Source organism: Haliotis cracherodii, unplaced genomic scaffold, assembly GCF_022045235.1.
Source record: "Haliotis cracherodii isolate W230 unplaced genomic scaffold, xgHalCrac1.p SCAF_28, whole genome shotgun sequence".
Classification (NCBI taxonomy): domain Eukaryota; kingdom Metazoa; phylum Mollusca; class Gastropoda; order Lepetellida; family Haliotidae; genus Haliotis; species Haliotis cracherodii.
In genome coordinates, this window is record NW_027266284.1 from 3,133,355 (window position 1) to 3,149,234 (window position 15,880).

At 39.5% G+C, this 15,880-nt stretch overlaps 1 protein-coding gene across 1 annotated transcript in view; it reads right to left on the reverse strand.

The window, feature by feature from the left end:
* LOC139473352 (prostatic acid phosphatase-like) overlaps window positions 1-8,467 on the reverse strand; it is a 35,001-nt gene extending 26,534 nt beyond the window's left edge. Inside the window, exon 1 of the mRNA XM_071255883.1 lies at window positions 8,279-8,467. Coding sequence (XP_071111984.1) covers window positions 8,279-8,377 — 99 coding nt within the window. The 5' untranslated portion in view covers window positions 8,378-8,467. The remainder of the gene's footprint in view (window positions 1-8,278) is intronic.
* Window positions 8,468-15,880: the final 7,413 nt, after the last annotated feature.

The following is a 15,880-nucleotide window of genomic DNA, read 5'->3' on the forward strand; positions in this document are numbered from 1 at the left end:
ACTTCGACAATAGGTCCACATTGAACAAGTCAAAGAGCAGAAAAAAGACATATCAAGTAATAATATTATTTAGCATTATTTAGCTAAATCAGTTTATGGTTAGCTCTTCATAATAAATACTAGTAACTATCCCCATTTACCATTTGTTTACAAACATTCTCCTCTAACAATACCCCACTAAAACAATGCTATCAATACTCCCCATAGCAACCATTTGTCATTTCTCCCATGACGTCACTACCCTTGGTCTAATGACATCACTACTTTTACTCCCAAACCATCAACTCATCCTAACAACACAATTCGTCAGGCGGTTAGCAATTTCACCTCTAGCGATTTCACCTCACTGCTGTTTCGTGTTTGCTGTATGAGTGATGCCTCCTAGAAGGGAAAGTTGCGTTGGCCCACCGACTGGTAAAGGGTCCAAAAGCCTTTAGGACGGGGGTTAGGAGAAATTATGTGGTTGGAGCAGACGTGGAGGCGCCGACTGGCACAGGATCTATCAGCAGAGACGGAGTACCCCAAAACACAGCAGGTACATTGGATAGCAATTTAGTTTGTATTAATACGTGCAATATTATGCATAATACAAACTCAGCTATGACAGTGCTTCCTGCCATAACACACACAAGTACGGCAATGCTTGCTAACACCATGCTCACAAACGGAGACACGCATATGCCTGAATGCATTCAGACGCCAACTTGGGATAGGTTTTCAAGCAATCAAGGGCACATAAACATTAGCACATTTACACGCGAACACTTGCAAACAAACAGAAAAGGATCCGAAAGCACCCTAAACAAGCATCTGTCCCAACAACAAGCACAAACACTCAATCCTTTCGCAACTATGAATTTAAACGATTTAACCATGTTTGGCATACCAGCAACAAATGCACCCAGTCAACAGTTAAACGTTAGAGCGGAACACATCTGATCACACATTTCCCAGCAACTATGGGAAAAAATACACAACCGTGAATTGATTGAGCTCAACACAACTATCGGCCCCAAATCGGACACCTCAAGAGATGTCGGACAATTTACATTGGCACTCGACGCCACAGGTCAGATCATTTTTAAACACAAACAACAACAAACGCGTCCATAAGGCACTGGTGTATGGATATCGGCGTTTAACGTCTACATGAGCATTTACATAGAAAAACACCCAGATAAGATACAGGACCTGCTGACCTACATCGAAACAATCAGGGGAGTTGCTATTCGGTTCGGCAAAGTTTCATGGTTGCAATATGACCGTAGTTTCCGACAAAGGATGCAATAGATGGCCATTTATGGTTACAACATATGCCTTCAAAATCAACAAACAACGCACACTCGCGTATCAAACAACACACCTACCACCAACCGCAACAACAATGTTAACATGGGTAGCGCAACTACCTGTACCATCAGTTTTGCTGAGATTTTAACAAAATCGGATGTACAAGGTCTTTCAGCCGATATCCACACAAATGCATCACATGTGACAGCACTGCACACGGCGCACACACATGCTTTCGTCAAAAAGGGGCATTACAACCCCCAATACTCAAACAAAACCCAACGCAAACAATACCAACTCAAGGCCTAGCTCCAACACCCATTTGTATGCGTGTATTGACATATTGGCTCAGTAGTTACACTCCTTTCTACGCAGCAGATGCTATGTTTTCCTAAAAGTTTCCCACTACAATACATGGGTCCACCGGGTCCTTAAATGGCATACAATTTAAAATCCGCCCAACAACACCCAAACATGGTGGCAACAATGTTACAAAAAGAAATTGATCTAGGTAGAATTGCAGGTCCATTTACAGCACCACCATTCCACGATATGATAGATTCTCCAATCGGTCTCGTTCCGAAAAAGTCAACAAATCAAAACAATAAACAAGTTCAGCAAACGTTCAGACTTATTCACCATTTGTCGTACCCTGAGGGAGAGTCTGTAAACGACTACATATCACACGAGGTGTCAACAGTCAAGTACACTAGCTTTGTCTTCCGTTTGGCTGTTCCATATCAAGTGCAACATTTGAAAAATTTGGCACATTTTTGCAGTGGGTACACAGGAAATACACCTAACATAATAACATACAACATTATTTGGATGATTCTGCATTGGCAGCACTAGCCTCTGATAAGTGTCAACAAACTCTTGAGTCAACCCTGAAGTTATTACAAAACATAGGTGTTCCCATCGCAAAGGACAAAACGGTGCTACCTATAACAAACATGACGTTCCTGGGTATCACAATCGACACTGTCAAAGCGCAAATTAGCATACCGATGGACGAGGTTGTGTCGCTTACTCAGGAAATAGATGCTTTTTTATCACCTTCAAAGAAGAAAACAACATTTCACTACTTGCAGTCCTTGGTGGGAAAACTTAACTTAACTTAACTTAATGCAGAGCAATTCCGATTGGTTGTGCATTTTTAAGACACCTTATTGACGCACAGGGTGGAGGGTCAAAACCTCACCACAGAATAAGGATAACACAAGGCATGCGCATGATAGTATACCTAGCACAACCAAACACAGACACCACCACCCTCCCACCTGTTGCGTTTCCACAGGGGGAACGGGATAATACATACTTAAACTTTTTCACTAACTCTTAACAATACATAGACATACAGGTCAATAAGTAAATACTGTAAAGATATTAATAGGTAAGTATAAAACAGATGTTTTCCTGCTCAAAACATTCAGAAGAACAAAATTTAACGACCCTTCTTTATGCATGAGGACCGTACCATTGCAGTAATTTGATTGGCTGCCTTAGGTCACATGCTCAAATTTGACCAATCACGAACCTTGTAGCAGATTTCGGCAAGAAAGTGTCATAAGAAACCAATTTTTTATGCAATAAAATCAAATGTTACAGCTACAGAAAGACTTTAGGTGAGTTTACTATCGTGTGGATGACTAAATAAGTTTTGTAGATAATGGTGCTCTTAAATCTTGGGAGGGGGGCACGGGTGGCCCAGTCGTCTAAGGCGCCGCGATTCGCTGTGCAAAGTTGCGTCCCTTGGGCACGCCAGAAACCTATGATTGTGGGTTCGAATCCCGGTTCGCCCCAATTATGTTTCTAGGTTTCTCAGCACCATACCCGTGCTCGTGGGTTTCACCGAAGTGGTAAATGTCTGAGACCTGCATCACTTCGGGCTTTCCTCCCACATTAAGCTGACACGCCGTGATATAACTGGAATACTGTTAAAAGCGGCGTTAAACCAAACTCACTCACTCACTCACTCACTTAAATCTTGGGACTATTATAGGGCTGGGACGAGTCAAAATTTATTACCCGGGTACCCACCACGCTATTACCCGACCCTACACGGGTACCTGTTGTAGGTCTCAAGAGAGGTACAAACTGTCCGATTGGGAAAAGTTTGACGGTACCCCTGCCAAAATGTATTTAGATACACTTATATAAACTGATCTGGTCATGCATACACTGATGTTAACTGCATGAAGTTTTATCTTTTGTCAAACATATGAAATTTGTTTGTTTGTTTGTTTGTCGTTTAACGCTGAACTCAGCAACATTCAAGCTATATGATGGCAGTCTGTAAAATAATTGAGTCTGGACCAGACAATCCTGTGATTGACATCATGAGCATCGATCCATGCAATTGAGATTGATAACATGCATCAACCAAGTAATCCAGTCTGACCACCTGATCCCATTAGTCGCCCTTTACGACAAGCATAGTCACATTTTACAGAAAGCATTGGTTGCTGAAGACCTATTCTATCCGGATCATCACGGGTCCAAACATATAAAAGTCAGAATGTGTGCATAGTCAGAAAGGAATGGGAACATTAGTGACTTGTAGTGTGACCATAGAGTTTTACAGAAGTTTGGATTAAACAATACATCACGTGACTAACTACGGGTCAATGCTGTGATAGTATAACGGATACATGTGGTTTCATTTTCCAAATAACAATATTCTCTTTGACTGAACTAGAAAGCATATCTAGTACATCACGATTGGAAAATGTCTACGGCGACTGACAAGTGAATGAGACCGCTGATCATTTGACAAACAGTGTTAGAATATTTGGTGCAGTTTTCTAATTTTGGTATGTGCTTTTCATAACTGTTTGAAGGCTTGATATTCCAAAAAAAATAATGTGCATCTAGTTGAGTACAGTGAGAAAGCTGTCAAAATGGATCCAATATTAAACAACCTAGATTTTTAATATTTTAGCTTCATCTATCTCAAATGGTTCAATTTATAACATCAACAGTAAAAGTAATTAGATCTACTCACAATATATATATAATTGATTTCTGAAAGACAAAATGTGGTCATTGTAAATGTGATTTCGCTTTGATGTTTCATATGGTTTTATTTATGTATTTTTTAACTCTGCATGATCTAAATTGCCAAATACTTCGATCAGTGACAGTAGTAATTACTTTGTTTTGTATCCTTAGTATGAAATAGATTTTTTTAAATAAATATTTGTCTAAGTGCAAAATCAAGGCATTCTTGTGGTTCTTTTCTCACCATTTTAATTTGTATATCTTCCCTCCAAGCTTTGCCAAAATTAAAAAAAAAAAGGAAAGACAAAATAACTGAAAACCATTTATATTAAAGATTTTGCTGGTTAAATTTTCGAAGTTCAATACCAAGAATATGATCATTATCTACTTCAAACTTTTCCTTTAGTAGAATGGGATGGAATGGGAAACTAGAGGAAATAAACTATCATGTATGTTCTTAAATGTACATGTACATACCTAACTAGGTGTAAATAAACTTCTAAAGTCGTATTTATATATCAAATGAATAAATGAAAGAAAAAGTGGTATTTCATGGACTGGCCATATGAGTATATTTTGAGCAAAGGTCTAAGTAAGGCAGCCAAGTGCGAAATACTAGCTGAGACGAGGATGTATGTTTTCTGGTGGTCATAGTGAAACAATGACATATAGCGCCCGAGTTGCGAGTGATCGAAAATAGGTTTGTTGAATAGATTTTCTGCCAATGAAAACGTTTCAACAATTTTGATTGAATCTACATGTACTTACTCTTGGGTGGTATTACGTTAGTATAATCTTGTTAATTATTAAGAAATATTAATGATGCCTTATATTGAGCGATGTCAATTTGCGTATTGTTAGGGCTGTTTAGTGATCTTTCACATTTTGTCCTTTGAAAAGTACGATGTCAGTTACTCCGAAGTTGTTTTTATCAATAATAAAATAGCACGGTCACTGAAACATACATGGACGTAACCGGGATTTCTTCAAGATATACATTCCAAACTGTCATTCGTTTTGTGACATAATCTTTGAAACAGTCTGCGTATGAATTAATCACGACCACTTCCGTCAATTTTGTTTTGACGTCAAAAACAAGCACAATTTCATCGGGATTTTTTATCGGTAAATATAACTCGCGGAAAATTCTCCGTGAATGTGTACTTCAACATAAATATCATATGTCTATCACTGTTAGGACATGTACTTGCCAATGATATGAATTATTGGTCATTTAGATTTCAAACAAGGGCACTTACTTGACTTTACTTGCCATATTCGGGTGCTTCCATATTACGATTAATGTAGAAAAGTATAAAACTTATAATACCAGCACTTTTATTGATGGCTAGGCAGTGCATATATAGATCTTTTGGATTTGGTGACTTTAGATACTGATGGAAAGACAATCAACTGGAGTTGCATGTCATACAATTTAGTTCCACTGTGTGAAGAAATAAAGACATTGTAACACTTTTGATACAATGTATACGTTTTTTAAACAGCGGCGTCATCACAGTGTGGCACTGAGCGGCATGCAGGCTGACTGACGTCCAGGCACCACGAGGGTTAAACCTCATTATTGCCGCACAAGAATGCTTTGATTTTGCTCTTAGACAAATATTTATTTAAAAAAAAATATATTTCATACTTAGGATACAAAACAAAGTAGAATCTAACAACTACTATGTCACTGGTCGAAGTATTTGGTAATTTAGATAATGCAGAGTGAAAAAAGACATAAATATAACTATGAAAAGCACATGTCAACATACCAAAATTAGAAAACTGCGCCAAATATTCTCACACTGTTAGTCAAATGATAAGCGGTCTCATTTACTTGTCGGTCGCCGTAGAAATTTTCCAATCGTGATGTACTAGATATGCTTTCTAGTTCAGTCAAAGAGAATATTGTTATTTGGAAAATGAAACCATGTGTATCCATTATACTACCACAACATTAGATCAGCTGTTTCATGTGACGTCATCCACGTCACAACACGCGAGGTCAAATCACGCGCACCTGTCCAGACGACAAATTCACAGCGGCGGGAAATCACAGACCGTCCATTAGCAATGATTAGCCTATTCGAATAAAATTGCAGACGGTAACGAAATAAAATTAATTTGACTCGTTGTTGACATTTCAGATGACATATCAAATAAGAGTTGAAGACTTGCAATAGATTATCATACGTTAATCGAGAGGGCAGTGTACATAAATAATTTGTAAATCTAATATTAATTTTTGATCTAATATCCATGGCAGAATTTTTGAAAAGGAGCTATAATTTATTCCATTTTCTGAACAGATTAGTAATGTGTATTTGATGATATGTATGCATACACAATTGGTTATCAATTATCTTGTACAATCACAGCATGTACCATGTACATTGGACTCATGGAAAATACTATTTCAGCAAACCAATCACAGCGCCATTATCACAGTTTCAATGAAAGGAAAAACAAATCGAAATCGAACTTAACAGCACAGCGTATCCATAAGAAGTTAATCCAAATACAAAAAGGTATTGATGTCATCATTGTAGAAGTTATGTTGATGTTTTCAGTAGTTGCATTATGTTTGTATCGCGTGTACCATCGACAGAAATGGGGGCCGAGCTACCACATGTGGAACCGACCTTGACACGATTTGTTTACAATATGGCGTTGACTCACGTTAGATGTCATGGCCACACTTTTGAAATCTCCATTTGCGACAAAATGTGAAACAGTTAGGGCAAGTCACTCACACGGTCAGGTAGTTTGAGCAATCACACATGACTCTTAGTCATTTCATATGAAAAAAGTAGCAGTTATTTGTCTGAACGGGCGAGTATGTAGGACAACCGGTAAACAAGAAATCGCGGCACAGATATGATGCGAACGTGCCCTGTCGATCACTTTGGGCTTGGCCATTCAATGTTTAGGTTTTGATCATGAACCTCCTGCCCATAAATATACACTATACCAACTTAATATTAACGATTATAGCTATCTTTCCATATTTTTTATTTGAATATTTTCTGTAAATCAGCATCATAAACAAAAAGACAATCTGCACTGTCGGTTGGTATGTAGCGCCGTGCTAAATCGCCATGACACACAGTCGATAAACATGCAATACTTGAACAAAAAACTTCCGTGGCCGACTAAACATTAGTACTCTTACGCAAATAACTGTACAGTGGGGACTAGTAAATCTTTCTGACCAGTCCTATCAGATTTCTTTTTCAAATTGGCTGTCTGATATAATAATAGTTACGTGTATGTGACATGGGTGCATAATGAAAAATTGCCTTCATTCCCATGAAATTCAACATGGCAGAAAAAGATCAAGAAGCGCGGTAACCACATTACTAATCGCGCCATATTTTGCAATCCGTAGCACTGCATAAAATATGAGTTACACGATATTAACGTTGAGATGATTAGGGTGATAATGGTTATAAATTAATTCAATAAACGTCATAAATGTAATGAAAATATACACTGTCGCTTTCTCATGTGTACCTACCATTCCGCCATTATCGATAGTAGCATTGTATAAAGTATGAGTTACACGATGTTAAAGCTAAGATGATTGGGGTGATGATGGTTATAGTGACTTTGTGCACTCAGTGTTAAATATCAAAATTCACAGTTTAAAAGGGCATTTTCTGGGGACCATATATGGTCCCCTGGCACTATGCGGGTGTGAAAAGTGAGGGACCATATATGGTCTCGTGGCACCAAGAGGGTTAACTTCGAACCCTGTCCCCATATCAACAGTGATCAAATAATGAAACAGGTTATAGCCTCCGAGTAATTCGAATCTATCAACAACTACGAGCGTATGTTTTGAAACGCATGATTAAATTAGAAACCTACAGAAAATGGCGTACTACGGTAAATTTGGTTTGTTCACACTGAAGTGAAACTAAACCAGGCAGACGGCAGGAGTCTAACCATGACAGTTATGCTCAGTAGCTAGTAGGCTACTCACCAGATTGACAAGTTTCAATGACGAGGGGGCTTTAGCTTGTGCTGTCAAACAAAGACAAACTGTTAAACTGAGAAACAACACTTCACTCCAGTACACCATACTGGCAAATTACAAATGACTTCTTCAACAAAACAATATCAAACTCCGCAAAGTCAACAACCCCTCTTGAAGAGCGTTGTCACAAACGAAAACCGGAAGTGTCAGGTGATAACAGAGTGACCTCCCTTCGACAGCATCTGTGAAACTAGCGACGACAGACGATCAGAGTCAAGCTCGTCGGTTTTATGCTCTAAGCTCCCTGCTTAAGGTACTTCCTCGATATGACTGTGGAATATCTGTATTTAATTTGATTAAAACATATTCGTTTGTTATTGATATTTGTTACAGATAAGACCTGACACCCAGGGTAGTGCTTGGCCCAAGTGAGAAACGATATAACAACTTGAGAAAACACTACACAAGCATTAAACAAATTTTAAAAGAATTCGAACTCTTATTATCCTTAACCATAGATCTAGCTTCAACAACTTGGCCACTTACTACGCATTTTCTGTTTTCTTAAATGCACACATGTCTCCAGTGCTGAATCAAAGAGGACCCTGTGGCATACAGTTGCAATTTTGAGTTTCCGTTCGATGTTCATGACTTGGAAGAGAAATTTACCTAAGTTTTTTATAATTTGTTCGTAATCACAATCACATATATATATATGATAACCATTCACTTCATAGCACTCAACACATATATTATGGAAGTAACATAATACCATAAATTATGAAAACTTGTCAATAAATGATAGATCTATCACAAACATCAGTAAGTGATGTCTTGTTAGTATTTTAACTTTTAAAAAGCTAACTAAATAAATATTTTAACTTTGTGTGAGGAACCACGGGGGAAGGAGGTACATATGTTAAACATTATTTCGTAAATGTGTAAATTCTAATGTACAGTGAATGGTACAAAATAAACACAATTGTCGACTGAAGTAAAAAGTTGTAGGTAAATATTAGATACATGAGAGTTAAGATACAAACGCCATTTTGCAGTTAGATACCGATTTAGTTACATATTGTGATTGTGAATCTATTGTGACACTGAATAAATTGTTGTTAAAATGAACTTTAATTTAACTACCGATAAGTATATTACAAGTAATTTGATTGGTTTTTAGAAGTAAACTTGTGGCAGTATTTCCACCAACATATGTGTCCAGGTGGTCACTTCTTCAGAAAGATCCACAGAGACCATCATCAGCCCTCACAATTAAAGCTTTATCTTCAAAGACAGGTGAGTGAGCGAGTTTGGTTAAACACCACTTAGACACGCTCTACTGACTTAGAGCCGACCAGTCCTTGTTTTATCCCCTAATGCCGAGTGACAGGCAGGATAACAACAAGTACAATCTTTTAACGTCTTTTGACTCAGACAGGGGATCGAACGATCGACCTTCCGCTCTCCTGGCAGACGCTCTATCCACTAAACCAAGGAGGCGGTTACTCTATAATAGAACTGGGTCAGTTCAGTAAGACAAAACCGACATCTCGGCCGCCTGCCAACTCTCACGCATTGTACACAACCACGGTTATTATATTACTGTCGCCGACTCCTGGAAACAAGTACGCGTTTGCAGAAGGACATTGAATACGCTCAGACCAGTCCTTGAGTGACACTGTGATACGAAATACTGTGTGGTTCCTTCACCCACATAGGGAACGTTAACCGCATCTTGCTCCCTATTGCTCCTCGTGTCATATATATGAAAGGTTAGTCATGTTGAAGACTCAATACGATTTCATTAAATACAGAGTTGTTGTGACTAACACAACGGAAAACGGGATTTTACTTCAGAAAAAACCGCAAATACTGGAGAATATCAACGCAATGACCGGATTTGCGTACGATTCCCGATGTGAATTTTGGGCGATTCATATGAAGATACACCTTTGAATCATGATCGTCCTTGATTGCAGTCTACACAAGCACCGAACTTGCAGAAATTACCAAGCATGATTTCGACTTTAATAATTTCTTGCTCATAGCCTATTTTAAATGAATTTCTTCTATTGTCATAGGTCCGACAATTTCAGACTTTTTTTCAAATTGACAAGAGTTTGAAATATGTGAATTTCCTTGGACGAGGAAACATTGCTAAATGTTTACAAGCTTAGAGGGTCATGTCTCAGTTCAGATATCAAGGCTATGTATTTAAAGATTTATGCTCGTATAATCGGTACTTGAAAAATATTATCATAGATTTTCCACAATGTGAAATATCGGGTTCACATTGCTTTATTTTCACATATGCTGACACCCTCCTGCCTTCAAGGTTCATATGACCTCAATGCGCTTTTAAAGGGTCTGGCTAAACACTATTCTACACGCTGACTCGTTCCCCTTAAGTCACCAGTTTCGTCATTTCCCATCACCTGGTCGCAAGTATTTCGGATAGTCGCGAGTGGGAGATAGGTTATAATATACAAACAATAATAGCTACAAAGCATGCTGTTTTTGTGCAGTGACTGTTACACTTCCCAGCAGACAAGTGGGGTTCTCCACACGCTGGAGCTCACTCATGTCCACACTGAAACAGATTAACTGACCTCCCCTTACATGCTCCTACTGTTACATCTCCAGCCTTTTCATCGCAATTCAGGGCCTGGTTTGAGTAGGAACTGTAAGCATATTTGTTTTATTTAGTTTACTCAACATCAAGAAGGAAATGTATAGCTTTATAAAATGTCTTTCGTGGAATTCTTGCCTCGTACCATGGCGAATCCTAAGAAAATATTATACTTCACAGCACAGCACTTCCATTCCTCCCAGTCATCCTGGTGCAAGATGCTTGGATAGAGATCGCGTAAGAAGCTCCTACCATTAGACAGACACAAGTGTTCAATAACTACATGACCTGGTTCGATGACCATGCACACTACCGCCTTTGGATCTGGTCATGTTTTATAGTAATGGTTGAAGGTAGAATATCAGATGGATTTATTGTTTTTATGGTAGTTGGGAAATGGTCACTTCCACAAAGGTCATTGTGGACTGACCATTCAAATTCTTTGAGAAGGTTAAAAAATTAGAATCAGTTAGTAACAAATCGAGAAAAGAGTAGGTCCCAGTTGCAGGATGCTGATGCTATATACATAGGTCATTAATGGAGATGAAATCTTCAAGTATGTTACCTTTAATGTTAGTGTTTGTACCACCCCAGAGTGGGTTGTAGCCATTTAGATCACCCATGAGTATACAAGGTTTGGGGAGTTGATCATAGAGAGCTTGAAGATCAGTCAGCTGAAGAAGGTGGAATATACAGTGAGCACCAAGTAAAAACAACGTCCAAAGTAAGTCACATTGCAACGGCTTACAGATTGGTGTTAAGTATAACAGGGCTGTGGATTACATCATTCTTAACATTGATTGAAGATTCCCAAGTGGCCCTTTCACCCGGAGAAGGAAACAAATGATATGCATTAAACTGACGTAAAATAAAATTATCTGTCTGCTTTAGATACGTTTCCTGCAGACAGAATGCTGAAGGTTTACAATCCTGAACTAAGAGTGGTAAATCGTTAAAATTAGTTCTCAGGCCTCTACAATTCCATTGTACTATATGTGAAGAAGATTGGTGGGAGGTCTACCCCCTCACCTTCCGTGAGGGAGACATGCTGTGTGTCCTATGAAGACGATGATGACTGTTGTCAGCCACCTCCATATCCTCAAGGGATCCATACTTATTAAAAAGTTGGACCTGGTTATCTGCCCCTTTTGAGGCTCTGCCTCTATGGTACTTTTTGGATGATTCTGCTTTCGGTTTGTTTGGTTTTTTTTGCCTTTTTGCGTCTTGTTTCACTTTAGTTTCTGAGTTAGGTTTAGCTGATAGAGATGATGATAGGTTCTGAGATAAAGATGAATCTTTATCACAAAACGCCTGTGATTGAAAGATTGTTTGTGATGTAGTGATGGTTTGTGAACTAGAGGTCTCTTGTGGAGGCCTAACCTTGACTGCAGCAGACAAGGTAGGAGCAGAAGCTCTTGCCCATGTGTATTCGGTCTGGCAACCGGCTGAATGGATTTATATAGTCTTTGGAATGATAACAGGAGATGGCCTTGAAACAGAAACAGCAGCAGCATAACTTGGGCCTGACTTTTCTTGAGTAAGAACAATTTCTTCGCATCCAGAAAAAGAGATGTTACACTCATGCCCACGTGGGAATTTAGAAGATGAGGGATGATTGCCAGAGCAGTTTATCACAGGAAGGAGGTTTCTCACATACATGTGGTCTGGTATCTTCACATTTTCCACCACACATCGATGACAGGCAGCTGGCTCGTGGCATGATTTTGAGCCATGGCCATACTTTTGGCAACAGTAACACCTCAGGGGATTTGGGGTGTAAGCATCCACAGAAGCCAGCTTTAAGTGATTCTGGATGTGTTGGAAGACAAACAGTAAACAGATATGTGTTTGTCTGGATACTTTGATGGTCACCCTTTGAAATGAAACGTAACTTCTTGTGAGTGTAACTCTGACACTATGTCAGTCTCAGACATGTCTGCAAGGCAACGTCCTCCATCGCGGACAATGCCTTTACTATTGTTGTGAGGAGAAACCTTAACAGGAACATTTGCGAGTGATTGGGCTGAAAGTAAAATTTGAGATTGAACTTGTTTTTTGCATTCGATCACTAGGGAACCAGATCGAAGCTTTTAAACTTCCCTCACGTCGCCAGCTAAACATTCAATGCCCTTTGCAATGGCAAAATGATTTAATTTAAGAGGACCATCATCTGAAGCAGACATGACAAGAAAACGAGGCCAGTTATCGAGATTGATGAGGGTATCAGTAGGTTCATCATCGTCCGAAGAGACTGAATGATCAGTTTCATGTGAACGTTTTTTGAGTGGGAGTTCCATGGTAGTAGTAGATATGATTCACCCTCCTAGCTCCCCACCCACCACAAAGTGTCTACGTGGACGATGCCTCACGTCTGTGGATCTCCAACAGACGGCACCCAAGGATACCAGGAGGGTATACTCAAGCAGAAATATATCTTGAAAAGATACATATTACCAGATTGGCCCATGAGCCACCGCCTTCTGGCGCTGGCGTCTAGGCAAATTTTGAATATAACAAATATACTGAAAATCAGTGTAAATGATTATTCATACCATTCAATCATAAATATAAATTTCCGAAAAAGCCGAATAGTGAGAGAGCAGAGGGCAAGAAAAGTAACGCGCTCAAGGCTTGACATGACCAGCCGTTTGATAGGACCGGGCCCATCCTACCACTCGTCGGGGCGAAGAAATGGTCAAGGTGGTGTATTGGGCAAAGGAACGCTATTCCTGGAACCAGTTACCCTCAACCACCAGACCGCCGACCACCGTGCTCCGCCGACACAGGGACGCAGCTCACGGAAGGAATAAGTTGATAGTTTACTGGATACCGATAAGGAAAATGTTTGAATTTACATATCTTTCAGGGTCTGAGTAAAAACATCTATGAAATGATCTGGTACATACGTGTCAGGTTCTATCCATAAATTGCCATAACCACATGAATAAAACTCATGTTTAACAGAAGATGCTCAGTTAGTCTGTCCTTGTTTGATCATAGAGTAACAGCGTGTTATAACATTTCTTTGGATATCTTGTTACAGGCATGTTAACTGATTTAATCCAGTATTTTATCGTCTTTACCTTTGCAAACATGGTTAATGCTCTTGTCAATGTGCTGCAGTGGTTGGAGAAGACCGAAAGAAGATTGATCAAAAACAATCATTTGTCTTAGAAAATGCTTGAAAAAATAATTATGCCTCAGGCTGTTGACTAAAAATGAAATGGCCTACATTTTGGTAAGACTTCCGCCCGTATCCACCTAAATATATGTATGATTAAAAGGATTGAGCGGCAACCCATACATATATAACTTTCGGAGAGGGGGCACGGGCGGACGTCTTTCCTATATTTGATTCTAAACTAGGCCAATGGTTATATATTATAAAAAAATATCTGATTTTGCAGCTGTAGCTGAAAAAATATGGTGGCCGAGAGGGGACATCGCTTTCTCGCTTTCTCGCTTTCTCGAGGTGTAGCAATATCCCCTCTTGGCCACTATAGGGTTACATGTGTTATGTGTTTCTATACGATAAAACGTGTATATTCACCTTAGTGTCATTAAGGGGGGTTGAGGGTGGGTTGGGGGTTGTATTGTCGGGGTATGGGTTTTGGAGGGGGGATTTCCAATCTCATTTAAAACTGTACCTATGGTGGGACAAATTTCTCACTATCTACTTTAACGTAATTTAACTGTACAAGCGTATGTGATTTTTAAAACAATTCACGGATTTCTGCGTATAAAGGTAATTGATTGAAGCCCTATCGTCGTGGCAATAACCTGACGTATTTTCCTGTGTTTGAATGACATATTGATGTCAAAAACCGTAATGTGAAAATAGATAGTAGTTTAAGTTAGTATTTCCGCTATTCAAAGTGTGCAGTGAGGCCGTCTTATCAACAGTCATTTCTGAGACATATATGCAAAGTTTAATTAATTAAGTCCACTCGCATTTGTCGCATTTAATCAATTCTCGCGTTAATTTCATGATGTATAGTATGTACTATTCAAAATACATCCGATTCTTTCATCATATGACTTTGAGAGAGAGAGAGAGAGAGAGAGAGAGAGAGAGAGAGAGAGAGAGAGAGAGAGAGAGCGACAGAGGGATAGAGCGAGAAAGCGAGAAAGCGATAAAGCGAGAAGGCGAGAAAGCGATGTCCCCTCTCGGCCACCATACATGCGGCCCCTAAAGTGGTCAAGAGGGGATATTGCTTAACCGCGAGAAAGCGATAGAGCGAGAAAGCGATAGAGCGATAGAGCGAGAAAGCTAGAAAGCGATAGAGCGAGAAAGCGAGAAAGCGACCATACAATATAGATCTTGATTATCAATCAGATTGTCTTGACTGGGCGCCATCGTTTTGTTTGAAGCAAATGCAAGTGATACGAGAGGTTGAATCTGATTGGTCAATAGGAGAGGCATACAAGGACATAACTCGTAATAGCCACTGGTGGCGCTACGATCGAACCCAGGAATTCCAGCCTAGTTCGGGAAGGGTGGAAACTGGACTTTTAAAGTCAATTAACTCTCTTGCCTCTGGAAGATGAAAGGTGAGCAGTTCTCAGACGGTTTCGAACAGTTTGTGCACTCAGTCTACCCCTAAACAGTTCATTTCTGGTTGATGTAGCCGTCAAAAATCGGTTACGGTGGTGACGTAAGACAATCTGACGATCCTCTGCATGTGACGTCGCACGTGGTCGACCTGGCCGAGGGCGATCAGCGGTGGTACCCGTTTGCTGTAGACGCGTCTGTAACAGAAACAGTCCGTAGACTACAACATTTGAATGGCGTGGCATGACAAATGGCCGTAAAGACTTTTGTTTTCTTGTGTTTTTCTTTTTTTTGTTAATGACTGCTAACAAGAATGGCTGAAAACACGTGCGGTATTATGGCCACGTGATCAGTTGCACATGAAAAAAACACTTTTGCAACTATAGTGCTGTGCACATGATTTTGATCGATTCACCTCCACAAAAAC